This window comes from Lepidochelys kempii, chromosome 6 (assembly GCF_965140265.1).
Source record: "Lepidochelys kempii isolate rLepKem1 chromosome 6, rLepKem1.hap2, whole genome shotgun sequence".
NCBI lineage: Eukaryota > Metazoa > Chordata > Testudines > Cheloniidae > Lepidochelys > Lepidochelys kempii.
The window spans coordinates 13,381,616-13,397,552 of record NC_133261.1 but is presented as its reverse complement, the minus strand read 5'-3'; the positions used below and the strand labels follow the sequence as shown (position 1 = coordinate 13,397,552).

The 15,937-nt window shown below is 50.0% G+C and overlaps 1 protein-coding gene across 10 annotated transcripts in view; it reads left to right on the top strand.

The window, feature by feature from the left end:
• Window positions 1-15,340, top strand: part of CTNND1 (catenin delta 1) — a 59,104-nt gene extending 43,764 nt beyond the window's left edge. For 5 of the 10 annotated variants that reach the window (XM_073346742.1, XM_073346743.1, XM_073346741.1 and 2 more), the window contains 13 exons: window positions 209-326; window positions 991-1,144; window positions 1,486-1,503; window positions 1,768-1,836; window positions 3,523-3,650; window positions 9,911-10,061; window positions 10,489-10,681; window positions 10,833-10,947; window positions 11,784-11,871; window positions 12,326-12,373; window positions 12,613-12,713; window positions 13,046-13,108; window positions 13,347-15,340. In XM_073346742.1, the coding sequence (XP_073202843.1) occupies window positions 209-326; window positions 991-1,144; window positions 1,486-1,503; window positions 1,768-1,836; window positions 3,523-3,650; window positions 9,911-10,061; window positions 10,489-10,681; window positions 10,833-10,947; window positions 11,784-11,871; window positions 12,326-12,373; window positions 12,613-12,713; window positions 13,046-13,108; window positions 13,347-13,358 (1,258 nt within the window). In that variant the 3' untranslated portion in view covers window positions 13,359-15,340. The remainder of the gene's footprint in view (window positions 1-208; window positions 327-990; window positions 1,145-1,485; window positions 1,504-1,767; window positions 1,837-3,522; window positions 3,651-9,910; window positions 10,062-10,488; window positions 10,682-10,832; window positions 10,948-11,783; window positions 11,872-12,325; window positions 12,374-12,612; window positions 12,714-13,045; window positions 13,109-13,346) is intronic. The other 5 variants (XM_073346745.1, XM_073346744.1, XM_073346747.1 and 2 more) reach the window with 5 other exon arrangements.
• Window positions 15,341-15,937: the final 597 nt, after the last annotated feature.

The window sequence follows — 15,937 nt, the reverse complement described above, 5'->3', positions numbered from 1 at the left end:
GGGAAGATATTAATTGCCTCTCCAATGCATGATCAGTCCCTGGCGTGCCTTTTATGGCTTGTCTAGCTCAGTCCTTCTCTAGGTCAGGGAGAGACTTGGGTCGTTCAGCTTGGTGGGGAGCAGGAACATGAGAGCAATCTAGTCCTTCATATGCTCCGAGGTGCTGCCACTACGGCCGTCTCACCCTCCAATCTCTATTCCCCTCTAGAAATGTGAGCTCTGAGCGCAGCGAGGCTCGTCGGAAACTGCGTGAGTGCGATGGGTTGGTGGATGCCTTGATATACGTTGTCCAGTCAGAGATTGGCCAGAAAGACTGCAACAGCAAGGTAATGGAGCAACACTTTCCATCCCCAGTAGATGGGAGCATGTTGCGGGGGCCAAACCAGTGACTGTTTTGGCATCTGGCTCTGCTTTTGATTCCGACAGTGCCTGTAGGAAGAGATGTAGTACTGACCTCTCTTCAGTCACTGCCTTTCCTTCCTGTGACTCTCCTTCCTCCTTTTCAGCATCAGTTCCCTTCTAGGGCCAGGAGGGGAAGAGATTCTGGACCCACCTGACGTTTTAAAGGTGGGGACGGGACAGGACTGAGTTTTTCAGAATGGTTTGCAGCCTGGGTGATCTTTCTGTGCTTGGAAGTAGAGGCTGCTCTGAATTAATGGTATCCAAACGTTGGTCCATGGGTTGATCACCAGCAGGTGACCAAGCCTTGGTGCCCACAGAGCAGAGCATGATCTGAGGATCAAGCACCAGGCTGGGGGATCTGAGGCTGGGAAGGAGAGGTAATGATGGAATTATCATCTTAAGCAGTAGCCTGAAGCATGGAAGTGCTGGAGAGCTACTGCCCTAAGCCAAGTAACAGTTGCCCCTTCCTCCCTGTGACCTCTGAACCTTCACACTATCCCTTATGACTGTGAAGTATCAGGTGACCGGTAAGCCAGCTGTGTCTCATTGTGAATGACACTCCCGCCCTCCCTCTCCCCCCCCCTTCAGCTGGTGGAGAATTGTGTCTGCCTGCTGCGGAACCTATCATACCAAGTCCATCGTGAGATCCCGCACGCTGAGCGCTACCAGGAGACGCCCCTTAACCCCGTCAACAATGCTGGGCCCCACGCTGCCAGCTGCTTTGGTGCCAAGAAAGGCAAAGGTAATGCCTGTCTTAGTGGGGAGGAAAATGAGGCTTCTTACCATCATGCGCTAACAATCTCTAGCAAAAAGGCTAAATCACTGTTTTCCCCAAGACCTCTTGTAACAACAGTGAGACTGCCCCTGCCTGCATCTCTAGCCCTTGGTGTTCAGGGCCCTGTGGTGGGTTGATGTGCTGTGTTGTCAGGGAAATGACAGAAGGATCTCCACTAACTTCAGGCCTTTCCCATCTCCTTTTTTCCCCTCTCCCTTCTTGCTTTCCTGCCAAACCACCCTGTGATCCTGTTGGTACCTATCCTCTCCTGTTTCCTCTCTCTCCTGTCCTCCTCTCCGCTTCAATAGACGAGTGGTTCACCAGAGGTGAGTACTCTCTTGTCTTTTTCCCTCATGTTAGTTTGGGTTCTCTCCTCTGTCCACTTCCCAGTGAGTGCATGTGGGGTGGATGTTCACAACGCTGGCTAAGGAATGCTCTCTGTAGGAGATGCCCACGCTATCCCAACAGCACCTGAAGATTTATTCTGATACACTTGCTCCAATTAGTGAGAGAAATAAGGGATATGGCTGGGAGGTGGTGGAATAAGCTATGCTAATACCTTGTACTCACTACTTTCATTCCTTCTGAAGGCAAAAAGCCTCTAGAAGAGCCTGGTGCCGATACAGTGGACTTTCCCAAAAGAACAAGCCCTGCAAAAGGTATACTCCCCAGTGCATTTGCTCTACCCTTCTCCTCCCCCAGCTCCTGGTGATACTATCTCAAACTCCATTAAATAGAAGCCAGTTAAACAAAGACCGGTTTTAGAAGGGGTGGAGATACAGACAACTAAATTACATGAAAATAAATGCTGCCTAGTGTAATAAATCCATGACACACAGGAGTTTTGGGAAGAGCCACTCCTGCTTGGCTTATAAGGAGGAGGATGGTGCAGTGGTCAGGGCACTAGCCTAGGACTTGGGGTCAATTTCTTGCTATGCCATACTGTGACCTTGGGAAAATAACTTAGCCTCAGTCCCCAATCTGTACAGGGATAACAACACTACCCTGCCTCCCAAGGGGTGTCGAGTATAAATACATTAAAGATTATGAGGTACTCAGATACTACAGTGATTTGGGGTGTGTGTGGGGGAGAGCAGATAAGCACCATGGGTGACTGGAGCTACACATGACCAAGGTAAGGGCAATAACAGGTATACCATTGTCATGGCAAGTGTCTAGTAGCTACTGTTGACTTTAACTTTCCTGCTGTGCAGAACAAGTGCAGCAGTGGTATTGGCAAATGTCCTGGATTCTTTTGAAACCAGGACGAGACTGTGCACATTACACCTTTTGGTAAAACAAAGAGTGAGTGTTAAACTCCAGGAGCTGCAGGCATTCAGAACTAGAACTGGTTGGGAAAGGTACAGGGTTTGAAATTCAAAGGGCTCTCTTCAAACATCTGTGAATTTTTGTCTCTCTCTCTCTCTCTGTTTCTCCACTGGAAAATGAGGCGTGGAGAAGAAATAAACCTAAAAACTCAATTTTTGACAAAATGAGAAAATTTAGAAAACTCTTGCAGAAACATGGGTTTTAAAAATGAAAATTTCAAATGAAACTTTACCGGCCCTAGTCCAAACAAAGGAACAGGTGCTCATGAGACTTTGCACCCTAATCAGTATGTAGACTAGTCTTTTTCAGTAAAGCACTTCGCAGGACCGGAGACAAAAAACCCCTCTGCCTAATGTCACCTGTATGTCACTGCAACCCCAGCACTTCCAGCTGATCTGGTTTGAAGACCTGTTCTGTGCAGTTGTGGCTGTGAACACTGTTGAAGTGTTCCTGCTGTGCTCATGTGTTGGCGGGAAAGGCTTCTGTAAACATTACAGTTGCTTGAACTAGTTCTGTAGGTGCCAAGAGTATCTACTGGCGATGAGGCTTGAGTCCTCCCTCTTCTCCCTGTATCAAGCTTTTGGACACTGCTGTGGTTGGCTGCTGTGACCATTACCTCCCCTAAATCTGGCCTGGTGTAAGAAGAATGGCACAAAGGGGCATGCCGCATCAAATAGCTAAACCTTACCCTTTCTTAGTAACACCTTAGATTTTAAAAATTATTCTAGCACCTGTCTGAGTGCTCTGCTGCTTCATTGACTGAAGTAACTGTCTGGGCTAGTGCAGGAGTGCTGGCCACAGTGCTGTGCTATCCGGGTTTCCAGTGCTATGGGGCAATGTTTTAAAAACTAAATTGTTTTGATCTAGTTCTTATACTTCTAGTCACTTGGGAAGGGGAGAAGCAAAAATGCACCTTGTGTCAATTGTCTAACCTACTGGATAGGCCATTGCTTACTCTGCTACTTAATGAACCTCTCGGATAAGCCCTACCTGTTACTCCCTGTCTCACTTTCTAGGGTATGAGCTCCTCTTCCAACCAGAAGTAGTCCGGATATATATCTCCTTGCTGAAGGAGAGCAAGACCCCTGCCATCCTAGAGGCCTCAGCAGGAGCCATCCAGAACCTGTGTGCTGGTCGCTGGACGGTGAGTCACTTCCAAGGAGAGACAGACTGGGAACCTGATCTTAAAAATGAGGAGAGAATGAAGCCTTGGAGCTGGGTGGGGCTGGGGCACATCAGAAAGGAGGGATCACCCATCCAGTACTGGCATAGGGGGTCCAGGCACCCAGAGGCAGATTAAGGTTTCCTGGGTTCCTGGGCCAGAACAAGTGAGCCCTCCTTTCTGCCCCTTATTGGGGCCAACCCCTGTTCCACCCAGGATCCACCCCTGACTGCAGCCCCAAGAAGCTCTATCCTTGTGTCTTGGCCCTAGGGCTGCAGTGGTGAGAGAGCTCCTCCAGGGCTGCAGGGGGTGTCCAGGTGCAGGGGCTTCCCCCTGCAACCCCTGCGCTTCTGCCAGGGATGGTGTGGGGGTATGTAGGGCGATCAGGCTTCCCCTGCTGCCCCAAGGCTTCTTCCTGGGACAGGGCATGGGTGGGCAGTGCAGGGGGTGGGGAGCACTGGGGTTTCCCTTGGCACCCCAAAGCTTCTGCCCAGGACGAGGCATGGGTGGGGGATGTGGGGGCTTGTCGGGTGGGGGGAGGGGCTCTGGGGGCTGCCCCCAGGCTGCTGGGGACCAGGGGTGGGCGCTGCTGCTGGAGCTTCCCCTTCTGCAACAGATTTCCGCTGTGAGGGGGGTGGTCTGTCTTGGTCCCCTGGGCATTGGTGTAACTGATTTCCAGCATTACCATGACATCAAAGCTGCTGTAGGAGCCATGTCCCACTCCCAGACTCATTACTGGGACCAACCCGAAGTCAAAGACACGGGTAATCTCGTGGAGAGATACTAACTCTAATTCTAGCACATACCCCTCCCTCCAGAGCCATGCGTGGGCACTCCTTCAGTATAAATGCCAACATCTGCCCAACATCTTCAGCCATCTGTGCCCTGGGCATCGACTCTGTATTAGTGTGCAATATAATTGGTTGCACAAGCTGGTGGTGGGTTGTCTCTGAGGTTAAGCCTCATGCAGGAGTGCTGAGCAGATCCTGCTGTAGGAGGAGAGAGACAGGAGAAATGACAGAGGGTGATGTTGCAGGGAAGACCAATCAGGAGCTCTTATTTCTTCTTCAAGTATGTCCCTGTGGGTGCTCCGCTTTAGGTGTTGGTGCGTCCCTGCGCTGGAAATCAGAGATTTTAGGTAGCAGTGCTCGTTCGGGGCGTGCGCAGCAGCTGTCTCGCGGTGTCATTGGCGCCTCTTGTAGCGTGCATGCAAACTGACCCCCTCCGTTCCTTCTCTATCATCCTCTGCTGCAGACGGAGCTCAATGGCAGTGCTGCCTCTTCAAAAATCTTTAGGAAAAAAATCATTTACATCATAGTTCTAGCTTAGTTTGATTAGACTTGACTTAGGCAGTTATTTGGGGGGAGGGGTGGAATTTTCTTTTTCTTTTTCTTTCCCTTTAGTTTTAGTTTCTTAGATTAGCAGTAGAAATAGTTTTTTGTTTAGCCATTTCTACATTTTTCTTCACATTTCCTGACCCAGTTGCAGGGAAAAAGCATAGGACACAATATGCCTGGCTCACCTGGTTTTCAGAGATGCGACTCCTGCCCCAAGGCAGTACCCGTCTCTGACAGCCACGCATCTTCTGTCTGCTGCCCGGGGGAAACTCGTATCCCCCAGAAATGTATTCACTGTACAAGTCTAAAAGCGAGGGCATGGCAAGACAAAGATCTCTGCATTAAAATGATTCCTGAGATGGCTGCAGGGACTTTTCCATCATAGACACCAACAACTCAGTCACAGACCAGCAAAACTTCTGACAAGGGCAATACTCAGCCTTCCAAAACGTCAAGGAAGTGAGATTTGACCTCCTGAAACAGGACACTTACTTAAAGAGGAGTTCCCCAGTGAGGTCCTTGCCCTCAGTGCCGAGCTTATCCAAAGAGAGCTCCTATGAGACCCCAGGCACCTCTGGCACTGTCCCCTCGCGGACCTCTGCCAAGTCTGATGCACCGGCTCGGAATAGAGGCACCAAGTCTCCTCCATAGCACTGACTACCCTGGTGCAGAAGCTGGTGCCGAAAGCTCCTTTGACTCCCATGCTGCTGCTACCAGCACTGACTCATTTGTAGGCACTGACAGATCGACCTTCAACAGCACCAACTACCTCCACGAAAGCTGACCGCAATACCAACGTGTCACTGGCCACAGCAGAACCGGTGCTGTTTTTACACCAGAGGGACATAACTGACTCCTCAGCACCGCAATTGCTCCTATTTGACACAGTGCAATCTCCGAGCCAGAGAATGGGACACAGCCCAACTCCCTAGTGGTGGAAGCTGTCAATCACAGCAGCAAGCAACAAGCAACCCCAGTTCCATTCTACACAGAACAAGGAACATAGACTAGACCTCTTTGGTTGTAAAATATACTCCTCAGCCCCACTCCAATTCAGGGTGGTGAACTATTCTGCCCTCTTGGCAAATTATGACTTCTTTAATTATGGCAAACTGCAGGAATTCTTAGAGGATCTTCCTGAAGACAAACATCCCCAGCTCAAGGCCATCATGACCGAAGGACAGATAATAGCCCGCACAGCTCTACAGGCCTCAATGGATATGGCAGACACAGCCGCATGAACAACTGCCACAGCAGTGGTGATGCACAGAGCATCCTGGTTGCAGGTGTCGGGAATCCCGAAAGAACTACAGCTAAAGGTGAAGACCTTCCTTTTGACCGTGAAAAGCTTTTAGTCTAAAACAGATGAGGTCTTACATACTATGAAGCACTCTCAGGCCACATTACGTACCGTAAGCACATACACCCTGCCTAACAAATGATGTCGTTTCACACCATATCAAAGAACAAGACACATCTTTCCACCCCCAACAACAGCGGCATTTTGACCATAATCGGAATAAACAACATCCTCAAAGACGTAGAGCCCTGCAACATCAGGCCTAGTCTTCTCAACCATCCACAACCAAGCCTCAATTTTGAAGTCTAGGTCAAGGGTCTGAATGACCTCCCCCAGATTATAGCACTATCAGACACTTGTGCACATTTTTCGCCACCGCTTATGCCCATTTTACCACACTTGGGCAGCAAAAACAAAGGACCAGTGGGTACTGGAAATCATAAGATCTGGTTATGCTATCCCCTTCCTCTCCATACCACCCACTCTTCCCCTTTCCCCATCCCTCTTCAAAGACCCCCTCTCACGAGCACCTCCTACAATAGGAGGTGGACCACCTCCTGGATCTGGGTGCTGTGGAACGAGTTCCAAATCAATACGAAGGGAAGGATTTCTACTCAAACTACTTCCTCACCAAAAAGAAAAGTGGTGGATGGAGACCCATCTTAAATCTCCGGAAGGTAAACAAATTTGTCCACAGCCATAGTTCAAAATGGTTACATTAGCCATAATCATACCAGCACTAGATGGGGAGGAGGAACTGGTTTTCAGCCCTCAACCTTCAAGGTGCATATTTTCATATCGCCATACATCCGGCCCACAGACAATTCTTGAGGTTCACAGTAGGATCCAACCAATATTGAGTCCTACCCTTTGGCCTCTCCACTGCCCCTCAAGTGTTTTTTAAAAAAAAACTCTCTCGGTAATAGCTGCACACTTACAACCCAGAGGGGTGCTGATCTTCCCGTACTTGGACGACTGCCTATTGAAACGTACGACCCGGGAGGAGGCGACACACATGGTACAAATAACCATAGAGCTGTTCCATAAGCTAGGGTTTCAGATAAATTCAAAGAAACCAATTCTAACCCCGACACAACGCCTGGAGTTCATAGGCGCCTACCTCGACTCCGTACAAACCAAGGCAATACTATCAAACCACAGGTTCATGACAATGAACACACTCATTTCGACTATCACCATGAATCCACAAACCTCTGTGAGGACTTGCCTTCAGCTCCTGGGACATATGGCGGGCATGAACTTCATCGTAAAGTACAGAAGATTCCACAAGCGCTGTCTTCAGGGCTGGCTGAGCGCTGTGTATATGCCCAGTGCAAACAGCCTAAGCAAAAGAGTCACATGGCCTCCAAAGGCCCTCACATCTTTACACTGGTGGATGAAACCAGAAAATGTTCGTATGGGCATCCCCTTTCAACAGGACCCTCCATCGCTCACTATCACGACAGACGCGTCCCTGATGGGTTGGGGCGCTCATTTGGACCGCCACATCATATAGGGCAAGTGGTTGGTGATGGAAACTCAACTTCACATCAACCTCTTAGAGCTCAGAGCAGTACACAATGCATGTCATCACTTCCTGCCAATAATACAGAACAAATCAATTTGCATACTAACGGACAACATCACATGTATATTCTATATTAATTGACAAGGGTGCCTTTATTATATTGTGGAACACATCACTCCTGTATGCGTTCCTGCCGATACCTTTAATCTCACGACTGATTCACAAGATATGGACTGACAGAGTGCACACCATTCTGATTGTCCCCACCTGGCTCAGACAGACTTGGTTCCCCTACCTTTTACACCTGGCAGTGTGTGCTCCACACACCCTTTCCTTATGGGCGGATCTTCTGTCACAGAACAAGGGCCAAACACTCCATCCCCATCTGGAGAAGTTCCACCTCAAAGCATGGCTCCTACATGGTTTCAAAATGGAGAACTAGACTGTTCAGAAAGAGTGAAACAGAGATTACTAAACAGCAGACGATCTACCACTAGAAATGTGCTATGGCTACATCAATAGCCTTCCTAAACAATGTCCCTTTAATGGTGTGTGAGAGAGAGACGGACGCGCCGAAGCCCCTACCATCCACAGGGGGGCAGTATTCTACAGACAGCTAAAGTGGAGCACCCACAGGGACACTACTCAAAGTAGTCACTCACCTTGTGCAGTAACGATGGTTCTTCAAGATGTGTCCCCTTGTGGGTGCTCCACTACCCGCCCTCCTCCCCTCTGCTTTGGAGTTTTTGCTATCTGACTCCGCGGTGGTGAAGGAACGGAGGGGCTCGGGTTGTGCGCGTGCTACAAGAGGCGCCAGTGACACTGAGACAGCTGCTGTGTGCGCATGCCCCAACCGCGCACTGCTACCTAAAATCTCCGATCTGCAGCGTAGGGACGCACAGACTTGCACCTAAAGTGGAGCATCCACAACTACTTCTGTGTCCCACAAAGGGGTGCTTAGTGTCTTGAGTCCCACAGCTGTGAGTCAGATGCCGAAGTCCAGCTAAACTAGTTGTCATCTGTGCCTTTGAAGCGGCGTCTTGCATGTGCTGTGCAAGCTGTCTGAATAACATGCTTATTATGGGGCCTAGCTTCTTGGGGAGCCTCTGCTTTCCTTTTTCAGACTGACCCTGCATTAAATGCAACTTCTTTAGTCAATGGTTGAGTTGCCCATAACTGCATAGTGAATTGTATTTTTGGTTCAAACTCTCTGGGATGGGAACTGTCCCTTGCCACTTCTAGCACAATGGACTCCTGAGTTGGTTGAGACCTCTACCCATGCTCCTGCAAATGTCAGGCAATGGTCTCTCCAGCAGTGTATCCTGTCTCTGATGTGGTCAGGCCAGCTGTCAGATGAAGGTGTGAGACTTTAATGGACAACTGTTAATGACTGGTCCCATATGCAGTTTCTTCCTGACCCTGGGCAGTAAGTCCATGGCTCATGCTCTGATGTATGACCACTTAACCTTCTGTCTTAGTGGTACTTGCAGCACAGCTCTGGTTCCTGTGTTGTGGCTGAACACGTGGTTAATTTGCACTATTTAAGTCCATCAAAGCAGAACCTGGTCTCTCCTGTGCTGTTTAATCTAAGGGACTCATGTACTGCTAGTTTCCAGACAAGGTTACCCAAGTCTCTCTACTGTGGTGATTCAGCCATTATTTGAGTACCTCATTCATTCCCTGAACGACCACAGCTTCCTAGTTCAAATACTACCATGGACTGCCTGAGGTGCACAGACCTGCCAGAAACTGTTCACTAGCTGGGGTCAGGGAAACCTTCCCACTTCTGTTCTGCTGTAGTATTGCATTGATTAGGCTGTTAGGGGGCATTGCCCACCTTGGTAGCATGTAGTGTTAGCTGTTCAATACCAGCCTGCTGGAGTGGGATGATTCCTGTAGTCGTCCTGGGCAGGACCCTCCTTGCTTCCACTGAACCACCCCACCCCCCCAATTCATGTATGGGGCTGGGTGCCAGCCCTAGAGATGGAAGTGGGGGGAAGGCACAATGCTGTCAGTGAGGACCCATTACCTGCCTTCCCTTGTAACCCCATGGCACCCTGCTCTCATCCTCCTGCAGTATGGCCGGTACATCCGTTCAGCGCTGCGCCAGGAGAAGGGGCTTTCTGCTGTCGCCGACCTCCTGACCCATGACAGTGAGCGGGTGGTGAAAGCAGCATCTGGAGCCTTGCGTAACCTGGCAGTGGATTCCCGCAACAAAGAACTGATAGGTAAGAGCTGTGGAGGCAATGTCTGCTCTGTAGCTGCTTCCCCCTCCCCGTTACACTCCACTCAACCAAGAGGGCATGTCTTTTCTCTGCATCAGCCAGGAGCTGTCGTGGTTCTTGCTTGCTGCCCTTGCCACCTCAAGGGTACTGTGATGCCCCTCATTCCTCTGGGAACTGCTGACTTCTGTTCCATTCGTCTGACCCCAATCATGTCTAACATGGGTGCTGTGCTATCTTCCAGAATGCCTCCAGTAGGCTTTGTGGAGGGAGGGGGAAAGGCATCAGAACTAAGCATGGCCAAACACTTCTGTCCATCCATGATGATCCTCTTGACTCATCTTCCCTCCTGCATGGCTTCCCCCAATTCATCTGGCTGCTTAGTGTTCCTCATGCCTTCTGATCCAGTTGTTAATTCTCCCACCTGCTCCAGGTAAACATGCCATCCCCAACCTAGTGAAGAACCTGCCAGGTGGGCAGCAGACCCCAGCCAAGAACCTGTCTGAGGACACAGTGGTGTCGATCCTCAACACTATCAATGAGGTCATTGTGGACAACCTGGAGGCTGCAAAAAAATTGCGTGAGACTCAGGGCATCGAGAAGCTGGTGCTGATCAACAAATCTGGGTAGGTGTGTCCCAGGGGAAGGGTATGCTGGAATCTTGCCTGAGACTTCCTGCCCCCTTTTTCCCCACCCTCTGTCTTTCCATGCATGACTCAGAGGGGGCTGGATATTACCCCGTACTGCATCTTCACATTCATGTCTTGCTCTTTCCAGGAACAGATCAGAGAGGGAAGTCCGAGCTGCTGCCCTAGTCTTGCAGACAATCTGGGGGTATAAGGAACTGCGGAAGCCACTGGAGAAGGAAGGATGGAAGAAATCTGACTTCCAGGTACCTGAGGTGACTGGGAGGTTGTTGGTGTGGGGTCATTGGCTTTCAGAGGAGAGAAAAGGTTTGTATTTGGGGAGGGGAACTCCACTGGACCTTCTAGCATGTTTCTAATAATGCTTCATGTTTAGACTCCTTCCCTGTTGCTGAAGAGCAATGGCCAGCCTTCTGACACAAGCTGGCCAGTAGCCCTGCTGCCTCATGGTGGGCTAAAATCCCAGCTGTGTTTATATGAAATCCTGGGGAGGAAGGCCATCCTGTGGCTAAGGTGCTGGCCTGGGACTCTGGACGTCTGGGTTCAGTTCCCAGCTCCCCCTGTGTGACCTTGGGCAAGTCACGTGGGGCCAGATACTCGGAAGCCAGCAGCTCCCATTCTCAGTGCAGAATTCTCAGCTTGTTTTGAATAGATACTGTTGGGTGCTGAGAACTCCAGACAATCTGGCTACTTCTCTAGGAACAGATCTTAGATCTAGGAACAGATCTTAGAATTCTGGCTTGAATCCCTGTCACTAAACTTCCCCCTTGATAGACCACTATTCTCACAACTCCTTGCAGAAGAGTCAAAATGCAAAGAAGCTTATTCACCAGGCCAAATCGTGTCTTCCACTGCATATTGAACCTCTCGTGTCAGCGGTTCCTAGCCTTCCCTGGAATGGGCTTGACCTCTCTTCAGACACTAGAGGGCAGCACGCTTGGATCAGTCTGGATTCTGCCATTGCTGAGCTCCAGCTGTAGAGGCCTGGGTATCTTGGTGTGGCAGGCTAAGGGACCTATTTCTGTGTGATCTAGAAACTGGGATGTGTGGGTCATGGATGTTACAGGCCCCCCTCCTGTTTCAGGTGAATCTAAACAATGCCTCTCGGAGCCAGGGAGGTAACTCGTTTGATGACAGCACCTTGCCCCTCATTGACAGGAACCAAAAAGCAGGTATGTCACGCCACTCCCTGTAGACAGCCATGCAGCCCTCACAAGTCCAGTCATACCTACTGACCCCCTACGTTCAGATTGCTTCAGTTGCTCTTTCTGCAAAACCCAGACTGTTGTCCAGTGCAGTTAGTGGGCTCCATGTTCTAAGAGCTGCCTCTACACCTCACTCTTGGTGGTTTCACTAGGAGCTGTTTGCTCAGCACCTCTGACAGTGTCTATGCTCCAAACTTAACAGTCCATGGGTTAGACTGAGAATGTAGCTGGTGTTTATAAAGGCCGTACAGCATCTTGCATTGAGTTTGTGAGCCATCTGACTTCACTGCAGGTTTAGGTAATTCTTGCTTACCTGAGTGAGCCCAAACAATGAACCAGCTTATCTGCTGTCTGAGAGTTTGCCTGGCTGGGTGAGTACCCTTGAGGTCTGGAGTCTGAAACTCCCATCCTCTTTCTCTAGATAAGAAATCCTCCCGAGAGGAGATCCAGATGAGCAACATGGGACCAGGTAAGAAATGGGCAGCTGGCTTACGGCACAGACACGCAGACTAGAGTATGTGGGGATCTGCCTAGAACATGTCCTGCTGCTTAGATCAGAGCCAACACTGGAGAGGGAGGGAATATGTAAAGGGTCAGGAAAGTCACTGTAAATAACTCTTGACTGGCACTACCAGCTTCTTGCGGCCTAAGCTCCCAGTTGCTGGTTGGAGGGGTCTGTCTCACTTGCCATGTGTCCTTCTAATCCAGACAACAACTACTCCACGCTGGACGAGAGAGACCACAACAGAACCCTAGACGGGTCTGGAGACCTGGGCGATGTGGAGCCACTGAAGGGAGCACCACTGATGGTAAGACCTGCTACCCCTCTCGAGTCTCTTTAGTCCCCTGCTACTTCTGCTCTACTGAATCCCAGAAACCTGGGGCAGGTGGGGAGGGAAGGGCTCTGGACCTAGGTCACCAGGACAGGCAAACTGGAAGAAGGATACTTGTTGGCCTCTGTGTTGGAAGGAGCCAAGGAGAGGATCCAGGCTTCGTCAGGTGACTCTGCTTTTCTGCTCTGCCCTATCTGCTGCCTGGACAGTCCCCGTCTTCCCTCTCAACCCATCAAGCTCAGCCTCTCTTTTCCCTTTCCTTTGTCTTGCATCCTTCCCCACACCCCACTAACAATATGTGTCTGCAGGAGGATGAAGGGCAGGAATCCCTGCATGAGGAGGATGACGACTTGTTGGCTTATCCCCCTATGGTATGTCCCAGACTTTTGAGTCTCCTGCTCATGTACACCAGGAAGCTGGAGGATAACCTTCTTGGGCAATCTGGTGGTGCTTGGCCAGTCAAATCATACTCTATTCCAGATCCCAATCACTTGCTGATCTGTGACCATAATCTACCTTGATTTGTTTTGCTTGGTGTGCATTGTGCTCCTGCTTGATGACAACTCCTCCCCCCGGTGCTAACCAGTTCTCATTTCTCTCTCTCCACAGCAGAAGATCTAGTCTCCTCCCTGCCTCCGCTCAGTTTGGGCTTATAGTATGTTATATACAACTCTTTGTGGTGGAATGGACTGATTTTTACCTTACTTTTGCTGGACTCTTTGTGCCAACTACCCAGCCAAATGATTCTGCCTGGGGGTGGGGGACATCCGGATGGGGCCCTCCACTCCCTTCTGTAGACGGCTGCCCCTCGATCCTTGGACGCCTTTTATCTTTCCTTCCAAGAGCAACTCCTGCAGACCAAATACTTCCGATGGATCTCACTGGAGCGACTAAGGCAGGCTCTTCAAGGAACTCTTCCCCTGACGCCACAATCTCCTGCTGCACTCTCGGCGCAAGGTGGATCTCAGTGGAGCCCTGTTGTACTGGGTCTGCTTTTCCTTTAAGAGACATCAGCTCTGCTCGTGGAGGCAGGGGTTAAAGCCCACTGCCTCCTCTTAGCCTATAGAATATATTTTTGTGTGTGATCACTTTGCAACAAAGGATGCTGGGAATACGGGAACATTCCAGGCAGTGGTGATGGGAGGGGTAGGGACTGGCAATTGTGGGGAGGGGGAAATCACAATACTCCTGTCTCATGATTGATTGCATTTGGATGTCAGATAATTGTTTGGGGGAAAGTCTGTCCTGAGCTGAGTTCTGTTTAGTTGGCCTATCGCCTCTTATATGGGGGAGGAGAGGTGTGTAAATGGACGTGCAAGGGTGAGGATTGGAACACTTCACTTCCCACTCTCTAGTGGGGCCTGGGTGAGCGTTCATCCGGATGGGTTGTTCGGGGCAGGTATTTGAGAGAGGAGCCAGCTTGGAAGAAAGTGGCGAGGGATGTGAGGGAGAAGATCCTGGTATGTAGCAAGGGCAGGGCTGGCTCTCAGATGTCAAGTTTTTTAAGAGGTGCACTGTTTCGTTAACTGTCTTAAGTCTGAGAGTGCCATGGCTTAGGGTATACCGGGAGGAGGGGGTGATGGATTGGGAGGGATGGTGATAGGAAGCAAAAACTGACTTGTAACTACTATCCCCATCCCATACACCTTGGGTGAATGCAGCAGTGTCTGTCGGTCTCTCGACATGTGCCTTTCTTTGCCACTGTGAAACAGTTTCTTCCAACTCGTAGGCTCTCTTGCCTGGTAGAGGAGGAGTGTGTTTTGGATTCAAGGGGTTGGGGATCTCTGGCATAGACTAGCTTCTGCTCTCCTCCCCACTTGGGGCTCTAGTCTTACTGTGTTGATACCTCCCCTTGACACAAGGGGTAGCTGGATTCCTGGAATGTTTGGGTTGTGGGGATAAATAAGGGCTTCTCTGTCCTACCTAAATCCTCATTGGAGTGAGGTGGGGAAGGGAGAGCATTGTCAACCTGTGACTGGGAAGCTTCATGGACTTAGGTGGGAACACCAAGTGGTCTTGGCCTTCTCACACCATTCAGCCAGGTGGAAGAGGAAACCATGGGTGCTCTGATGAAGGGGGTGTCTTTGCCTCCCCATGGAAGACATTCCTAGCCCCTCTTCTGCATACAGTGCAACTGGAAGCCTCCCCTTAAGGCCACAAACTGGACCTGGATTGCTCTAGTCTTGCATGCTCAAATGGGATTCTCATTTTGCCCCCCCCCCACTGTGCATGCACTACACAAGGGGGAAGGGTCTGGGCTGGGAGATCTCTGTGCCTCTCTAACCCCACCTCTGTTGCTTCCAGCCTCTTTCCCTTGGAAGAGACTGAAGTACAAATCCAAGCTGTCTTTCTGGGGTCTAACTCTTATGTATGTAAAACACTAATTCCTTTTTTAATTCCAGATGAACCAAAAACTCCTCCTTTCCCCCACAGACTGCTTTAGCGTCTGCAGTGGGGAACCAATAACTAACTATTTTGCTCTCTTCTGTACCCCTTGTTCTGGGGTGCCGGGAACCTGTTCTTCGTCTGATTCCTGCGCGCTCTCTTGTAATGCTTTTAAAACAAAATGATTTTTTATATAAATAAAGTTTTTAAAGTGTGAATCTGGGGAAAGTGGAGTTGCTCCTTCAGAACAGGCTGGAGCCATGTGCCAGAGTAAGGCAAACCAGTGTGGAGCTGGTCCTCTGGTAGGACTATGGAAGGGGTTTATCCAGTATTCTGACTCCTAATTACATTTGACTGAGAAGCTCAGATGCTACAGTATTTTATCCTCATGCACCTCTGCGAGGTAGGGCAATACTGTTTATCCCATTGTACAGGTGAGAGAACTGAGGAATGGACTAAGGGACTTGCCTAAGATCACATGAGGAGGCTGTGGCAGATAAGGGAATTGAACTGGGGTCTCTAAGTCCTAGGGTAGTGCCCTAAGCACTGGGCCTACCCTTTGCTTGTATCTGCTACTGTAGAGGGTGAATTCATGTTGCTTTCTAGGGTATATGAGCCCAGCATAGGTTGGCTTGTGGCCATTACTGGGGTTGTAGGCCACTACATTGAGCACCACTGGCTCATAGTGAGACACTTCATAAGAACACTCCCTCTTGGCTACAGAAGAAGCACTTGTCAGCCCAGCCCAGTAGTATGGGTTGTTTTTTATCCCAGATTCCCATAGCAGCCGACCATTCCACTACATCCCCCTTACA